This window comes from Necator americanus, chromosome V, assembly GCF_031761385.1.
Source record: "Necator americanus strain Aroian chromosome V, whole genome shotgun sequence".
Taxonomy (NCBI): Eukaryota; Metazoa; Nematoda; class Chromadorea; order Rhabditida; family Ancylostomatidae; genus Necator; species Necator americanus.
The window spans coordinates 5,013,537-5,029,233 of record NC_087375.1 but is presented as its reverse complement, the minus strand read 5'-3'; the positions used below and the strand labels follow the sequence as shown (position 1 = coordinate 5,029,233).

The following is a 15,697-nucleotide window of genomic DNA, read 5'->3' as shown; positions in this document are numbered from 1 at the left end:
AGAAACCCGGGCACGTATCATCACTCAATCCTCAATATCAATTATATAAATAATCATATAGGAGTACGAGTCTGAACGTACAGCTAATACTAGACGTTTTATGGTTCTCGCTTCGCTGACCTCAGATATTGAAATATTTATAGTTAAATTAAAATACTTACTTATTGTAATACAATAGTCACTACTTACCCAACTACGGCTAGGAAGAATAACGAAGGAAATTTCTCTACGCTCAAAGACATTAAAGGCGTCACCCCACGAATCTGGGGTGGTGCGGGTTTCAAGTGGGTTATGCCCATACGTGGTCGTAGATTATGAGGAGGAGGGTGATTCCGTCTATTTCTTCCTAATTGCCGTAAAAAACGGCCCGGAAGATAATACGGTTTCGAGCGTTTCGGCGTGCTATTTTCTACAACGAGTTCGATTGGAGCGCGCCAGCCCGGTGCACGCGTCGCATCTTCCGAGCCGTATTTTACGGTAATTAGGAAGAGATGGACGGAATCACCCTCTCCATAGTCTACGACCCGGTATAGGAACTCTCCACCTGAAATCCGCACCACCCCAGATTCGCGGGGTGATGCCTTTGAGGACAAGAGCGTATCACAGAATTGACACTACTGATATCTCTGAGCGAATAGATATGTAGAGGTGGGGGTACAGTTAACCAGTATGAGCGTGATCACGCTCAATTCTCCCCAAATAGTCCAAAAAAAAGCGTGAGAAATAAACAACGTTGCACCGGTGTTCCCGACGCTGTGACACTTGTTACGAGTAGTAGTGCAATGGCATTCCGTAACGTTTCTGCAGATTTTGCAGATTAGAGAAATTCTGGTGCATCGGCTACCTATTTCAGTTATATTAGCTGGATTGCGGACGTTGTAAATACGACGCAGCCGCCTGCGTTCTATTGCGTAACAAGTTGCATCGTAGGGAGCAGCGGTGCAGTCATGGCTATTTCACACGCGTTCTTTTTTTACGTTTTTCTGGAGTAATAGGCGAAATTGAGCGTGATTGTGATTACAGATGTGAGTTACACCTCTACCCCTATCTCTCCTTTTTTTTTCGAAAGTTCTTCTTTTCCTTCTTAGAAACACTTGTTGCCCAAAGTTCATCTATATCTATCTTCGTGGAGAAATTTTAACATAGTGAATTTTGTAAAAATGTGTTTTCTTCTACTGTAGAAATCCATCTTCTAAAGAATATGTCTACACATCTGTCTCATTATGGTGAAACACCATCATTCAAATAATTTCCTAGCTGTACATCGTCTATAACGATGTTCTGTGCCTGTGCCTGTTCTCATCATGTTATCCTTTAGATCCAGCTGTGCTTCGGAGCAAAGTAAAATGTTTATTACAGATTTATTAGGATGACATTTAAAGTATAAAATAAACGAGGTACGTAGTTAATAACAAATTGAAAGCAGCTGACAAGCTGAAAAACCGTTCGTCGTCGTTTATAAAGTGACGAAGTGACTAGCTTCAATGGAGAGAGAAATGGAGGACGGGGACGGACGAAGAAGAGGACGAAGAACCACTCTTGTAGCACGGATATGTAGGATCTTCCCTCATCTCAAAAGTCGAAGGTATTTCTGCAAAGAAATTCATTTGAAAAAAAAACTAGGATAGATCCAGAACGATTGAATGAGCGAGGTATATAGAGGTAAATATAAACAAATCTACGTGGAACAAATGAAGGGCAAACTTGCGGAATATTATTGCATGCAAAACTACACACACACCACAACTCACATATCATCATTTTCATTTTTTGTTCGAAAAGAAGAACTGAAAAAAGAAGAATTTTGGTTTTAATCGGCCATCTTACAGTAAGACGGCTCTTTTTGCTTACTTGTTTCCGTGCTTTTTTCCCCTAAAATTTCTAATCTCTGTCTATAGCTTTGGAATAGGAAAAGCGATGAAGTACTAACCACATAAAATGCTTTAAGGATAATCCTTAAAGAGGATAAGCCGTCTTTTTTTAAAGTTACTAAGGACGTGTAGCGAAAAAACAGAGGAGCAGGTGAGAGAAGCCGTCAGAGAACTCACCTGCATAAACATTCCCATAACGACTGAGACGACAATTACCGGAATCCCTGTGATCCAGCTCAGTATCGATGGGAACGGACGACGAGTCCCGGTTAGCCGAGCTAATGTTCTCAACTTCGCTTCAGTTATTGGTGGATATCGAGCACTGAAAAATTCACATAAAACTTTTGAGAATTGCATGAGAAAAAAAGCAAAAATTTCCCGAAATTTTTGAATTTTTGAAAGTAAAAAATGCTTTTTCGGTAAAGAAAAGACGACTTTTCTCAATTCTCTTCAACTAAGTATAAAAACATCGAATAAAATGAATGCTGCTAAGGAATATATTAGATTTTTGAAAAAAAAAACTTACTTTTGAAGGGCTTCTCCAAAAAATCCACGCTTTAGAACTGCTTTTTCATGAGTGAAAGTGTCAAATCCGTATTTTCCACGATATCGTCCCATACCAGAATTACCAACACCACCGAACGGTAATGTATCAACTAAAACGTAATAACGTCTATTGGAAAATTTATAATGTAATTTTTTTCTAGGATAATTTACCATTTTTTCCTTTCTTTCAAATTTCTTAAAACTCACCTGTAATATGCATAACAACATCGTTGATAGTGACTCCACCACTGCTAGTCTCTGTGTAAAGTCGTTTAGCTTTTGACTCATTACGAGTGAAAATGTACGCGGCAAGAGGTTTTTCCCCATCGTTGATGTAATCCAGAGCTTCGCTAAGATCCTTGACTGTTAGCACAGGAAGGACAGGGCCGAAGATCTACAAAAAAATATTTTCTTTATTCTTTTATTCCCGGATTTTTTTTTGGTGTTCAAACAAGTGAACAAACACAAACACAGGAAAATAAGTTTAAAATATTTTAAAAACACATTTTCGAAAAAAAAATTACTCAAAAATTCAACAGTATGAGGAACTTAGCATCTTACTGGCAGCTTACCCGCTTCATCACGGTGTGCTAATCTGTTTTTCCCTTTTTTTTTGAGAGAAAAGTTGCATAAGACCCTAATTTGAGAACAACAACTTCAATTTTTGTGATGTTTCGATCTTTTCACTTAAATAGGGATCGATCAATGCTGATCACATAGCTATGAAGGAATTTTAAAGTATAAGATAGTAAACTATCCCCTATCTTTTAGAGGTAGCAAAAAAAGCTTCATATGTTCTCTGTTGATGCACAGAACCCTAAAACACTAACTGAGTGACAAATAGAATGTGTATTAATGAAAAATCAGCCGAAAAAAAAACTCGTTAATTCGCTATCTTCGTCATGTTGCAGGAATAATTTCATAATCATATGGGTGTCAAGAGTTGTATCGTAGTGTGAACTGATGCCTCGAGTCTATCCAATGCTTCAGTTTCCCAGATTTTAGGGAGTAGAGGTTCTTCTTTTCGTTGTGATACTCGGAAACAGCGTCCAAGAAACCTAGTAGGATCCATATCGAACATTGAAAGTAAACGTAATGCGTTATCCGTGACGTCCACTTTCATGGTTCGGCATGGATCTTGCTCAGAATCGTTTCATATCGTAACTAAAGAATTTTCGGCTGTACATCATTATGACCACAAGTCGCAAATGCGGAGTAAACAAGCTAAGTTACGGTAGTTGATGTGGTAAATTTAATCTAAGCAGTTTTTTGTTTCAATGAAATTTGTAACTGCTAAATTACAAGGTGATATACGAGATAAGCCCTACTGTTCAGCTCCATTCCAAATATTTTCCCAAATTTTCCTCTTTTTTCTTTTCTTACAAATTTTCCAAAAGATTGAAGAGCCCATTTGAGTGGCTGAGTATCAAATCACAGAGAAAACAGCGAAGTAGTAGCGGTAAAGTGAACGGAGGTAGAATTTCCGCATATATTAAAGGTGGGGTGGAATGAATGTTTGGGATATCGAACGCTGGCGGATGCTTAACAAGAAAATTCCATGATCTGCCAGTTTCAGACCGTATTTTGTTGTGGAGAGTTTCTATAAACGACTTTTTTAGGTTTTATGATAGTGTGCCTGCGAGGTTTTCAGATGGAGCCCTTTATTTGCCTGACGTTTCGGCTTTTTCTTTCTTTTTCTCTTTTTCCCTAAGGTTAGGATGCTTCACTCTCTCAATTCGACCCCAGAAAATTGTAATTCGTAAATTGGCCCCAGAAAACGAGATCTAAACCTGACTCCTCGTGAACTGAACACATGGACACAAAAAAAAAATAAAAATAAAAATAAAAATAAAATGAATATAATTACCTCATCACTCATAAATGGATCATCCTTGTTCACATCTAGAATAATTGGTGGAATGAAAAGATCGTTGCGATCGTTCGCTCCGCCTTGGAAAAGCACAGTGCCTGCGGTAGAGTCCAGAAGTGAGCTGATACGACTAGAAGACTACGAAAGACTAAATTCCTCATCAACCTCAAATTCTTCAACAAAATCAAAAAGAACATACTCAAAATGCCTTTGGTTGATAATTCTGGAATAATCCTTGCTGGCTTTAATATCAGTCCCATAGAATTCACCAATGTATCGTCGCATAGCATCAACCAACTGAAGAAGCGCTATTGGTCACACAATTACTTTGTTTATCTTCAAATTCTGTCATCTATTTTTTTTATTTCTCGTTTTTTATTTTTAATATTTCTATTTTGAACAATTGCAAATTCTAAAAAGCTTTGTTAATTACCCTCGGTTTAACTGCAGCGGATACGAGGACGTAATCCGGAGCTAAGCACGTCTGACCGCAATTCATCCATTTCCCCCAGGCGATACGACGAGCCGAGATCTCAATGTCGGCGTCGTCTTCCACGATGACGGGGCTGAAAAAGAACAAAACATAAAAGTTACTTTCTGGATCCCTTGGGTTTGAAGATTCTCTGTAGAAATTTACCATTTCCCACCCAATTCTAAGGTAACAGGTGTTAAATGCTTCGCAGCAGCGGCCATAATAATTTTCGCTACCGGTGGGCAACCAGTATAGAGAATATGATCGAATCGTTCTTTCAGTAGTTCCGTAGTTTCAGAAACACCACCATTGACGACAGCAACCATCTCCTATAGGCAAAATTTAAAAAAATAATCCAAGAATAAAAAAAATCAAATCAGAAAAAATGAAAATTAAAAAAAGTCATTATGACGATGTCAAGCTCACCGGTGAGAAATATTTTGGCACCAATTTCTCGAAAGTTGCCGCTGTGTTAGAGGAGACCTCGGAAGGCTTGATGATAACGGTGTTTCCTGAGCAGATTCTATTGAAATATATTTATGGGTTTGATAAAAGTGAAATCCAGATATTTTCTGGCTCTGCGTCACTCTTCAGTTAAAAGCAGCATACCACGAATCTGGGGTGGTACGGAATTTAGGTGGAGTATCCGTGTACGGGGTCGTAGATTATGGAGATGGGGGTGGTTCCGCTCATCCCTTCCTGAATCACTGCGAGCAGCCGGCCCCTGATTGCTGTTTTGTACGATGCCTTCTATTGCAGCGCGCCACCCTTGCACGCGTAGCGTATCTTACCGCCTATCAGGGCAGTCTGAATTGATTTTCGACGAATCGCAAGGCGGAGGCGGCGCAAAGGGTGGAGCGTTGCAATAGATGGTGTCGTACAAAACAACATCCAGGAGGCGGCTGTTTGCAGTGATTCAGGGAGAGATGAGCGGAACTACCCCAGTCTCCATAATCTACGACCCCGTATACGGATTCTCCACCTGAAATCCGCATCACCTCAGATTCGTGGTATGCTGCCTTTACGTTTTAAGGTACGTAAGGCAACGAATAAGTCAAACAATTGAAAAAAGAAGGATTACCCGCAGCGATTGCAGCTATGAGTGGCAATAGGATCATTGACACAGGATAATTCCATGGTGAGATTATTAGAACAACTCCCAAGGGATCTTTGACAATCATTGGTTGATCCAAAGCATTTGCGAAAGTCTTTTTCACCTGGAAAAACATTTTTGATCAATTTCCAGTTAAAAAGCACAGATCTTATGTAGACTAATCGGAGGTTTACTGGTGTGAATTTCCTAAAGGGAACATACAACAAAATTGAGGGTATTGGGATCTCATCACGAACGGTTAAGGATGTAGCGTACTACTATAGGTGCAATCACACTTAATTCCCCTAATTGTCCCAAAAACCACGTGAGAAACTCCTTGGCGATCGAATATCCCTACGAAGCAGCTGGTGACGTACCACTTCTACGGCCGAGCTGAAGGAATCAATACGCTGCTGAAGCTGTCTCTTTCGCTCACTGGCCTCGTGCAATGCACACGAGAGCGTGCTCACAGGTATGGCATGTCAACAGGTGGTTCGTAGGAAAATTCGACCAAAAAGCCCCTTTTCCACGCCGTTTAAATGGAGTTTAAATATTTCAGGAAGATACCTACAAAATAAATATTGAGATTCGAAAAGTGAATACTTCGACAACAAATTTTAGACACACATGTGTGTGACGAATAATTAATTAATAACGTGTAACAATATGTAGTATGTATATCGCATAATGTAATAATATAATAATATTATAGTTTTATAATACAAACACAACAAATAATAAATAATAATATACAATATTAAAGGTTGTACTGATTTTCAAGTTTACCACGTGACCTCTAGAACTCATTATGTCTACAAACTTACAAAATTTTGTATTATTATATCATTTTCACTAGTAGATGTATTCCCGATTTTTGCTTATCCGAAAATTCTCCTCCCATCTGAGTTGAATAAATGAACCAAATGAACCAAAAATGGCAGTTGAATGAGAAATGGTTGAATGAATTCCCAAAAATTTCCGAGAAGGTAGAATTTTCTTTCAGATAAAGACAGATAAGTAGAGATTAATAAATTTTAGATAAGTAGAGATCAATAAATTCCTCGATCCTAGTGGGTGTGCCTTGAATGTGTAAACATATTAACACATAGAAAAGAAAACGGTGAGAAATAATTAACAATTTTCACATTGAATAGCATAACAGAATATCTGAAACTTTGTTTAATGTACCTTAATCGAAGAAGGATAAGCTTACTGTAACAGGTTTGCTCCACTCCACCAGATTGTCCAACATGTAGTCGATTTCAACGATAGCATTGCCGATCTCGAGGAAGTACGTTGTTTGTGGATCCTGAACGTTTAATAATAATAATAATAATAATAATAATTACTATTATTATCATTGGATGATTTTGATTTGAGGGGCTTTTTCGTATTTCCAGAGCGTGAGGTTCCGCTTTCTGCACGTTCGATCGGAGGTTCGAATCCGCCCCAGTGCTCATCAAGCCTTTCATCCCTCCGGGGTCGATAAATTGGTACCAGACCTGTCTGGGAGGGAATAAAAACACTGACTTGACACTTCCGCTAGCCCCCGCAAACCACTGTGTAGGCCAGTTACACGTTCGTGAACCCCAAACGATTCCTAATTGAAGTGAACATGGGGGCGCATCCCAAGCGGATTGATTAACGCTAGACACTTTATCCTTTATCCTTCATTATTATCATGTTATATAATAGCGCGCTTGGTCGGTACATATATATTCGGATACCATGGTGTCGGTTTGCTGCGCTTTCTCACCTAAAAAACATCTAGAACCTCAATGCGGTAAAATTAGGTGAGACGGGTCCTACTGCGCCGAATTCGTGCTCCGGAGCCGGATGACTGTGAAATGCGGTGGGACGGGTTCCATGGGGTCGGAATGGTGTGTCGGTGCCAGAAAGCTATAGAGTGAGGAGAGGCGCTTACCACTGCGTCGGATTGGTGCGATCCTAGAAACCCATTCTACCGCGTTGGGAGCCCCAACGCGGTAGAATGGGTTTCTAGGATTCCTTTACATATCTATTTCCCAGCGCGTCTCCCTAACGCTGCTATCATGCTTTTTTCAAAAGGAGGAAACACACGTGCGAATACAATACACAGTGGCCAACAGTTTACGCGATCTGACGTAGAACGTTATTTTTATCACTACGATAGTGATATTCACGTTATTCCATATTAGCACATCATTCTTTGCTAATAGTTGAGAATGGAGGAGACTCATAATTCGAATAATGTTTCTAAATCGTGGAGGTTTGAGAGAAACATAGATGTAAAATTGAGTTGGATTGCTCTCCAAATATAGAATTCAGTTTTTAGGGGAAATCTTTCATCTATGCTCAAATTTTCGGGTAAAAAAAATTGAAGAAAGCGTTAATAGAAAGAAGCAATTATAGTTATGTAGTCGCTACTGTCATTTCTGCTATTTCTTATTGATCGGTGAAAGCGACCGAAGCGAACACCAAAATCAACCTGAAGTCCGGCTTTAGCAGGACATTCAGGCTGGTAAGCAAATAATATAATATTAGATGAATAAATAAATAAATTTAATAAATTTATCGTCCCATGGACAATTGTATTGGATACGAACTCTTAAGGCCATCACTATAGCTCCTTTTCGCAGTACGACCCAGAAATATGGAAAACGGATCACTTGCTTTCAATCCACGACGACGTTCACTGGAAAAAAAATCAATCGGTCGTCCTCCATGTCAGATCGCGGCCCAAATTGACATTTATTCCTTCCATGTAGGTCAAATTAACTAATAGTCGACGATCAATTCAGTTTAATAGTTGTTTTTTTTTTGGACGACGATTCTGTTAACGATCGTAAACGGATCAAATGAAATCCGATAAAGTCAAATAAGATCGTATAAAAGAACAAATAACACTTGAATCAGAATTGAGGCAAAAAAACATAGTTTAGCTGGATTCTACGATAATCATTCACTTAATGCACCGTTTCTAGGAATATTTACATTACTTACCCTCCGCAGATCCTGGTGGACAGCTTCACAAAGCGTGTCCGAGTTCTCAGTGATTAGTTTACGCAAAATAAGCAGTTGTTTCTTTCGATTCTCGATTTTCGCTGGCTCACCGGCACGAAAAAACTCTCTTTGTCGTGAAACAACCTAAACATATTATCTAATAGAAAATTTTTGGTTTTAAATTTCGCTCTGAAAAAAAAACTAACCTCCGAGAAACCCATTTTATTCCCTGACGAGCCTGAGTTTTCCTGAAATACGGAAATATGAATAATAGACACCGAAGAAAACGGAAAAGTCTTCTAGGAAAAAAGAAAACGAAGTGATTTCTGTACATGGTAAAGTTCAGAAATACGAACAATGGACACTTAGGAAAATGGAAAAATCTCCTAGGGGAAAAAAAACGAAGTGATTTCTGTTCGTGAAAAGTGAAAACGAAGTGATTTCTGTTCGTTTCGGGTAAATGGAAGCAAATCACCCATGAAAACGGAAAAGTCCCTCAGGAAAAAGAAAACAAAGTGATTGCTGTTCGTTTCGGTTAAATGGAAGCAAAACACCCAGGAAAACGGAAAAGTCCCTCAGGAAAAAGAAAACGAAGTGATTTCCGTTCGTTTCGGATAAATGGAAGCAAAACACCCAGGAAAACGGAAAAGTCTCTTAGGGAAAAGAAAACGGAGTGATTTCTGTTCGTTTCGGGTAAATGGAAGCAAAACACCCAGGAAAACGGAAAAGTCTCTTAGGGAAAAAGAAAACGGAGTGATTTCTGTTCGTTTCGGGTAAATCGAAGGAAATCAAAAGAGGTAGAACAATGATAAATGGCCTTGGCGAGTATCGAAACTCTGGCCTATGAATGATGAGTGATAACGACCGGAACATGACCAGAAAGTGATAAGGCGGGGAATAACGGCGACAAAACGGCAATCATCGTTGATCACAAGAGCGCAGTTCTTTGCAACGAAAATTTCGAAGCAAACAAAATAAAAGTAAGTCAGATGAAGAAAAAAACGATTTCCAGCCAGCAATGAAAACTACCGTAGCGTTTGTTCGTTTATACTTTTTATTTTACAACAAGAATTCTTTAAATTCAACACATTTAAGGAGAAATGTAGTAATTCTCTTGTGCTGAGAGGGCAACATATGGGCAGAGTCAGTAATTTCTTTAAGCTATTATATTGATATAAAAATTAATAGGAAATTAAATCAACATAAAAATTCGAAAACACTATTTTGTAGAGAATGAAATGCTCTTTCAATTAATGGGTTACGTAATAGTAATTTTCTTTTGTTTTCTTTTTTTTTCATAGCAAAATATCCGAAACTTTCTTGGATTTGTGTTAATCGAACATGAATATGCTTAGTGTCACTGGTTTGCTCCACTACTTTTCTTTTTTTTCAGTCCGCGAGTTTAAATTAGAAAAAAGTCATTATTTGTGAAATTCAATAGTCCTCTAGATACACTATAATGAATCCTTTCCATCGATTGATCCATCCTGTATCTCTATTCAATAAACTCTTGGTTATAGCAGTGTCAAAACGATATGAAACACAGTACAGTGGGTCCCCACTAGATCCTAACCGCTACGCTCCACCGCACCGCTTTGGACGCAGCCACCTACGTAATTGCTCCCGTGCATCATGTCGTTTTGATCCGACTATAGCTACATATTTTTATATCTATAGTTAGTAGGGTTACTGTAGCGAAGAAATTGATAAGCGCTCTTCCAGAAAGAAGCAGTGATGAGACGTTTCAATGACCGTTTTAATTGGCGTGACAAAAAAAAGTCATCTGGCAAAACTCCCTAGAAGGCAACACCACAAAAATTGCTACATTCGTCTGCATTTCTATGTTTTGGATCTTCTGAGGAAATTTTCTTTCCCGGAACTGGTAGTAATAATACCACATAGCACTTTTTTCCACAAATCTCACAAAAGAAACCTTTTCCAAGGGCCGAAATGACTGAGGGTGGTGAACTCGAATTTCTTTGCTGTTTTTTTTTTCTGTTTGCAATCGCTTTGAAAAACTTCTACACATAGCTCTATAACTTCTTCTATACATGCCGTAATCACCGCTAACAATCGTCCTATTCATCGAAATGGTGTTGAATTGCATTGTTTTGATCGTTAGAACAACGATAAACATCAATAACATCAAAATGACATTATTCGCGAGAAATCATTGCGTTCATTTCCTTTCACTTTTCGGCGAGGACGAGAGACGACAAAGTTCATACATTAATTCATCGTTATTGCAACGGAATTATTGATGGGATCAATTTTTTTTCGATTTTCAATTAGATGCTGCTAGATGAGAGCGGTGACAGATGACGCTGTGTACGAGCACGCACCAGTGCTAATTGAATCGTATTCTTCACGGTTGGAGCTGTACAAAAAAGCTGTTGGCTTGATTTGTCCGAGGTTATGTGTCAAATATGGATTCACTCATCTGGTTTCTGAGTAAAGCAATTCATACAAAATATAAGGAAAAAAACATGTACTTAGATGCGAGCTACGAGAAGAAAATCTACTCCCTATCTATCACATCTATCGAAGGCAAGGGTATCACGAATATGACCTAGGTCCCACTCAATTTCCTCTAATCGTCGTAAAAAAAAACGATAAGGGAAACGGTATCTGTTCCTACGAGGCAAATGAGAACGCGCCACCTCTGCGCACGCGCCGCGTCCACTAGCGACCGGTCAAAAATCAATGGGGTCTCCTCAGCAGATTAAAGTTAAAGTTTAAAGTTTCTGGCGTTAACATCAACTAATAGAGCAGCAGAGGGAACCTCCGATCGATAGTGCAGGAAGCGGAGCCTCTAACCGCTACACCACACCCGCCCCCTCAGCAGATTATTCAAGTAAAATCAATTAATAGAGCAGATGAGGGAACCGTAGCATGTACGAGAATGGCGCGTTCTAATGTACCTCGTAAGAACTGAGGCAGTTCCTAGGACACGTTTTGAAAATAGGGGAACCACGCTCATATTTGTAATCAACACTTCAAACTCTATGTTTTCCATAAGGTTTCCGTAGTGCCTCAACTTCATCGCTGCCTTTAAGGAAACAGACCTCACAAACAAGTTGTTTACACCTGCAAGAGGACTGCGCCAGTTTTAATCGCCAGGGATTATGTGTGGAACCTTTTGTTCGGTTTTTGGCAAAACATGGTAATTATTATTTTATTTTATACTTCATATTTTCTTTTATTTTGCCTATGATTTTCGGCGGCAACATTGATGTATGAGAATAAATAAATAAATAACTAAATAAATAAATAAATAAATCTAGACATTCATTGTTCTTAAAGGAGCAGTAAAGAAATGAGGAAAAAGAGGCGAAAGCAGGATTTCTTACGTTGGGAACGAGGCAACGAACGTGTTTACCCATCACAAAACACTGATTACAAGCAAGAAAAAAAAGTGCGGTGCGTCGCCAATCTCTTACAATTGAAGCGTGTAGTGTGAGTGATAAGACTACAAAACAAAGATCTTTTTTGATTTGGGTAAACAACACCGATCGGTTCTAAAACATGGTGAAATTGATTTTCTGAGAATTTATAGATAACGATATGAGGAAATATTGAAGAAATACAGTGGTAATAAAGGAACTAAGGAAGTAAGCAGTAAGGAAATCATTGTCCTTCCCAAACGTTCTTCCTAGTCTTATTTTTTTTCAGATTTAGCCATTGATTTCTATAGTCTACTTACGCTTTCAAAATTCTTCAGGTCTTAATACCCACTTTTATTGTTAGTTTATGTTTTTGTTTACAAAATTCTCCCTGTACCGGAACCGTTCACGTGACTAATCCCTGCTCATTCTATTCTATCCTTGATACTGGATTTTCTGTTGTTTATTTGTGTTCATCCTTGCCTGTCCTTTTGACACGCCATTGAGCGTAATAAATAAACAAATAAATAAATAGACAAATAAATAAATTAACTTTTCTGAAGTTAATTGTAAGTTATCTCATAAGAAAAAGACAACAAAATGACAATTCTACTGTTGCGTTCTTCACTAAAACAGAAGAGATCTACAAAAAAGAGCAGAAATGAATACATATAGCCATGTCAACAAATTGTTCTGTTAGATAAGTAAGAAAAATAAATAGGATAATGTTTAGAACATGATTTTACAAAAAAATCAAGAAAGCAAAGAAAACAGTTGAAATAATCTTATTTTATTACAGCATAGAACGTATTTCCTACGCAAAAAAATTGTCAGTGTCTAGCGAATGCGATGTTTTTATCGTCGAGAAGACAATAGACGTGGGATCCTACCCCATGTTTGGGACGCGATTGCCCTTTGCTTACTGTTTTGTGAAGAACTAAGCGCTGAGAGGAACGAAGAAGCGAAAGAGCATATTTATTTTTAAAAAATGGGATTTGAATTTTAAACGCTGAACAAAATGAAATGCAAAAAATCGAAAATGGAGCAAAACCCTATGGTGATTTCTGTTCTTTTAAGAGAACCGATCGCATTTCCGCCAATTTGAGATCCTTGGCGGGGAAACGATCCCGGAATCCATCCTATATCCCAAACCTCGACCCATCAGACTACTACCTGTTCCTTCAGGATGAAATCCCAAATTTCAATCCTATTCCGACACGAAATAAACAACAACAAGCACGTAAATGGCAGGAGTTCAACGGTATCAGAAGTTAGATTTCATTCCGACGTTCAGATTTTATCTCCGTTTACGACACGCTCATGCTAGTTGGAGAGGTCAAAGATTTTTCTTACAATGACTTCCGAAAAATGAAGGAATGAGAGATCCCTAGTAATTATTATTACTTCAAAAAATAGTAGTGGTAGATAAAGTTCCGCAAAAATGTAAAACAAACCCGTGATAATTCTTCTGACGTAGTTGATCCGACTACTTCTGAGTTCGTATTCATAGCAAACTATAAATTATCTAATAAATCAGTATTGCAAGGAACTTTTGCCTAGTCGTACTTATTTTGATCAGTAGAGAAATATTTCGAACATATTAGGACACGAATCAACCTTCTTAAGTTAGGAATTGTCAAGGGCTGTGGTTCAATATCAAAAAATTTCAAAATATTCTAATATCAATGTATACGTTATGAGTTCCCAAATGATATTTATTTATTTATATGAAAAAAACCATAAGTGTGCCATGAAACAGGAATAAGAAGGAATAGGGCTCACTAAAATTCCGCCTAAATTTTATACATCTTTTAGGATTATTTGAAGAAATGAATAAATATCACACTCTACCAAACTTATGGTCGACCCACAGATGAGGACGAAAGCTAAGAATGAAGATAATATCGCTAGGATGAGAGACAAATACATACAAAACAAAATGAGGCCATGATGAACAGCATAGCAACCGACCAACCCAAGTACCGGTATCTTACTCGCCAGCCGAAATAAAAACCAGTTAAACGGCGACGAGAACGGTAGAAAGCGCGATTTTGGTAGCCAGCAGGAACATATGTGGAGTCACTCACAACAATCCCATGGAGGGACACACACACTCACACACGGAATAAACACCTTTAATGTTCGGAAGGAAGTGAGAGTGAAGGAAAAATGTTTGCAGAAAAGGGATACAAAAAAAGAAGGAGAGAGAAAAATCACAACCAAAAATTAGTACTGATTATACTTATTTATGATAAGATAAACAAGCGACCGACACATATGAACATCGAAGGTGAACTGTGGAAGTCCAGAAATTTCATCCAGAAAAAAAGGAATAGGAGGGAATTGTATGGGAAAGCAAAGTTAGAAAACTTAACTTCTTCTTGAAAATCTCTTATTTTACAGAAACTTCACAAAAAATGTGGTTGTTGCCGAGATTCGCAATTTTTCATTCGCGAACTTTTGACATTCACCCATTTCTCCAAGTGCACGGTATTTACAGTTACTAGTCAAATTTACTTCAAATTATTGCTAGTAATTAATTATGCTGCAATGCTAATAATTAATACTAAAAATAATTTCAAACTTTTGCTTTCAAGTGATTTAAAAAAAAACCTCAAGAGTGCTAAGATTTTCGAAGAAACGAGAAGTTGCAAAAAGAGATCTAACTTTCCCGTCGGAGAAGTTTGGAATCTTGTCATCAGTGCTTTCTCACAAAAGAAGGTCTCAAACCAGTATCCCTGAAAAATATTTTTTTTGCCCGTGGATGAAGGGGACAGAAACAGTATGAACAGGAAGAAAAAACCACCTCCATTACTACCTCTTGTTTTCGAAACTGTGTCCTCAAGATAATCATTCGAGCAAATCTTTTATTTTGTGCATTGAAGATAAGATAATAATTAGGAGGTTGAATTTTTGAAGAACACTCTATTTCAAGAGCTAATAGACCTGGACATTAGAGCCACCGATGCGCTTATCCGCAATTCATTATTGCTTTGTTTATTCGTTCATTTTTTCGTTTTATTTTAACATTTTTTTCGAGTTTTATGAACGCAAGTGTCTGCCCTATATAATAACTTGCGGGACTTGGCAATTTGTCCCGGTGCATCATCCAGAAATGAACTGTAGCAAGAAGCGAAAAAATAGTATAAAATAAAAAGTGCTGAGTTCTTGGAGAACATACGGCAATTTTTTGATAACACACACTCTGAACCTCTATGAATGACCTTAGTTACGAACTATCAAAAATGGATCCCAAGAAAATACTCGTTGAAACAATTACTGACGAAGAACAGTTCAAAAAGGAAAGAGTTTGCGAAAAAAAAGAAAATTCAACAAAAAGTAGAAGTTAAAAGATGAGTTAGGATTTAAACGGTGATGAAAGAATCACTTTCTGACAGATGTATTGGTGGCCGAAAAAAGAGCTCAAGTAACTATTCGGTAAAATGGTATGATTACCTTGGACCTCTTAAGAGGGCTTTA

General features: G+C 38.0%; 1 protein-coding gene across 3 annotated transcripts; it reads right to left on the bottom strand.

Moving 5' to 3' along the window:
- Positions 1 to 1,567: 1,567 nt before the first annotated feature.
- RB195_012942 (uncharacterized protein) lies at positions 1,568 to 14,146 on the bottom strand (the record flags this gene model as incomplete). Of its 3 annotated transcripts, XM_064202550.1 has the most annotated exons (16): positions 1,573 to 1,591; positions 1,752 to 1,787; positions 1,852 to 1,892; positions 2,049 to 2,193; positions 2,398 to 2,527; positions 2,625 to 2,811; positions 4,285 to 4,417; positions 4,487 to 4,584; positions 4,721 to 4,853; positions 4,925 to 5,088; positions 5,186 to 5,271; positions 5,841 to 5,976; positions 7,066 to 7,161; positions 8,835 to 8,978; positions 9,041 to 9,082; positions 13,672 to 13,725. In XM_064202550.1, 16 exons carry the CDS (start codon positions 13,723 to 13,725, stop codon positions 1,573 to 1,575), a joined length of 1,644 nt encoding a protein of 547 aa, XP_064058433.1. The 3 variants fall into 3 exon arrangements, with proteins under 3 accessions (XP_064058431.1, XP_064058433.1, XP_064058432.1); XM_064202552.1 differs by lacking the exons at positions 1,752 to 1,787; positions 1,852 to 1,892 and adding an exon at positions 14,069 to 14,146 and having other exon boundaries at positions 1,568 to 1,591; positions 13,672 to 13,731; XM_064202551.1 differs by lacking the exons at positions 1,573 to 1,591; positions 1,852 to 1,892 and adding an exon at positions 14,069 to 14,146 and having other exon boundaries at positions 1,764 to 1,787; positions 13,672 to 13,731.
- Between the last annotated feature and the right edge of the window lie 1,551 nt (positions 14,147 to 15,697).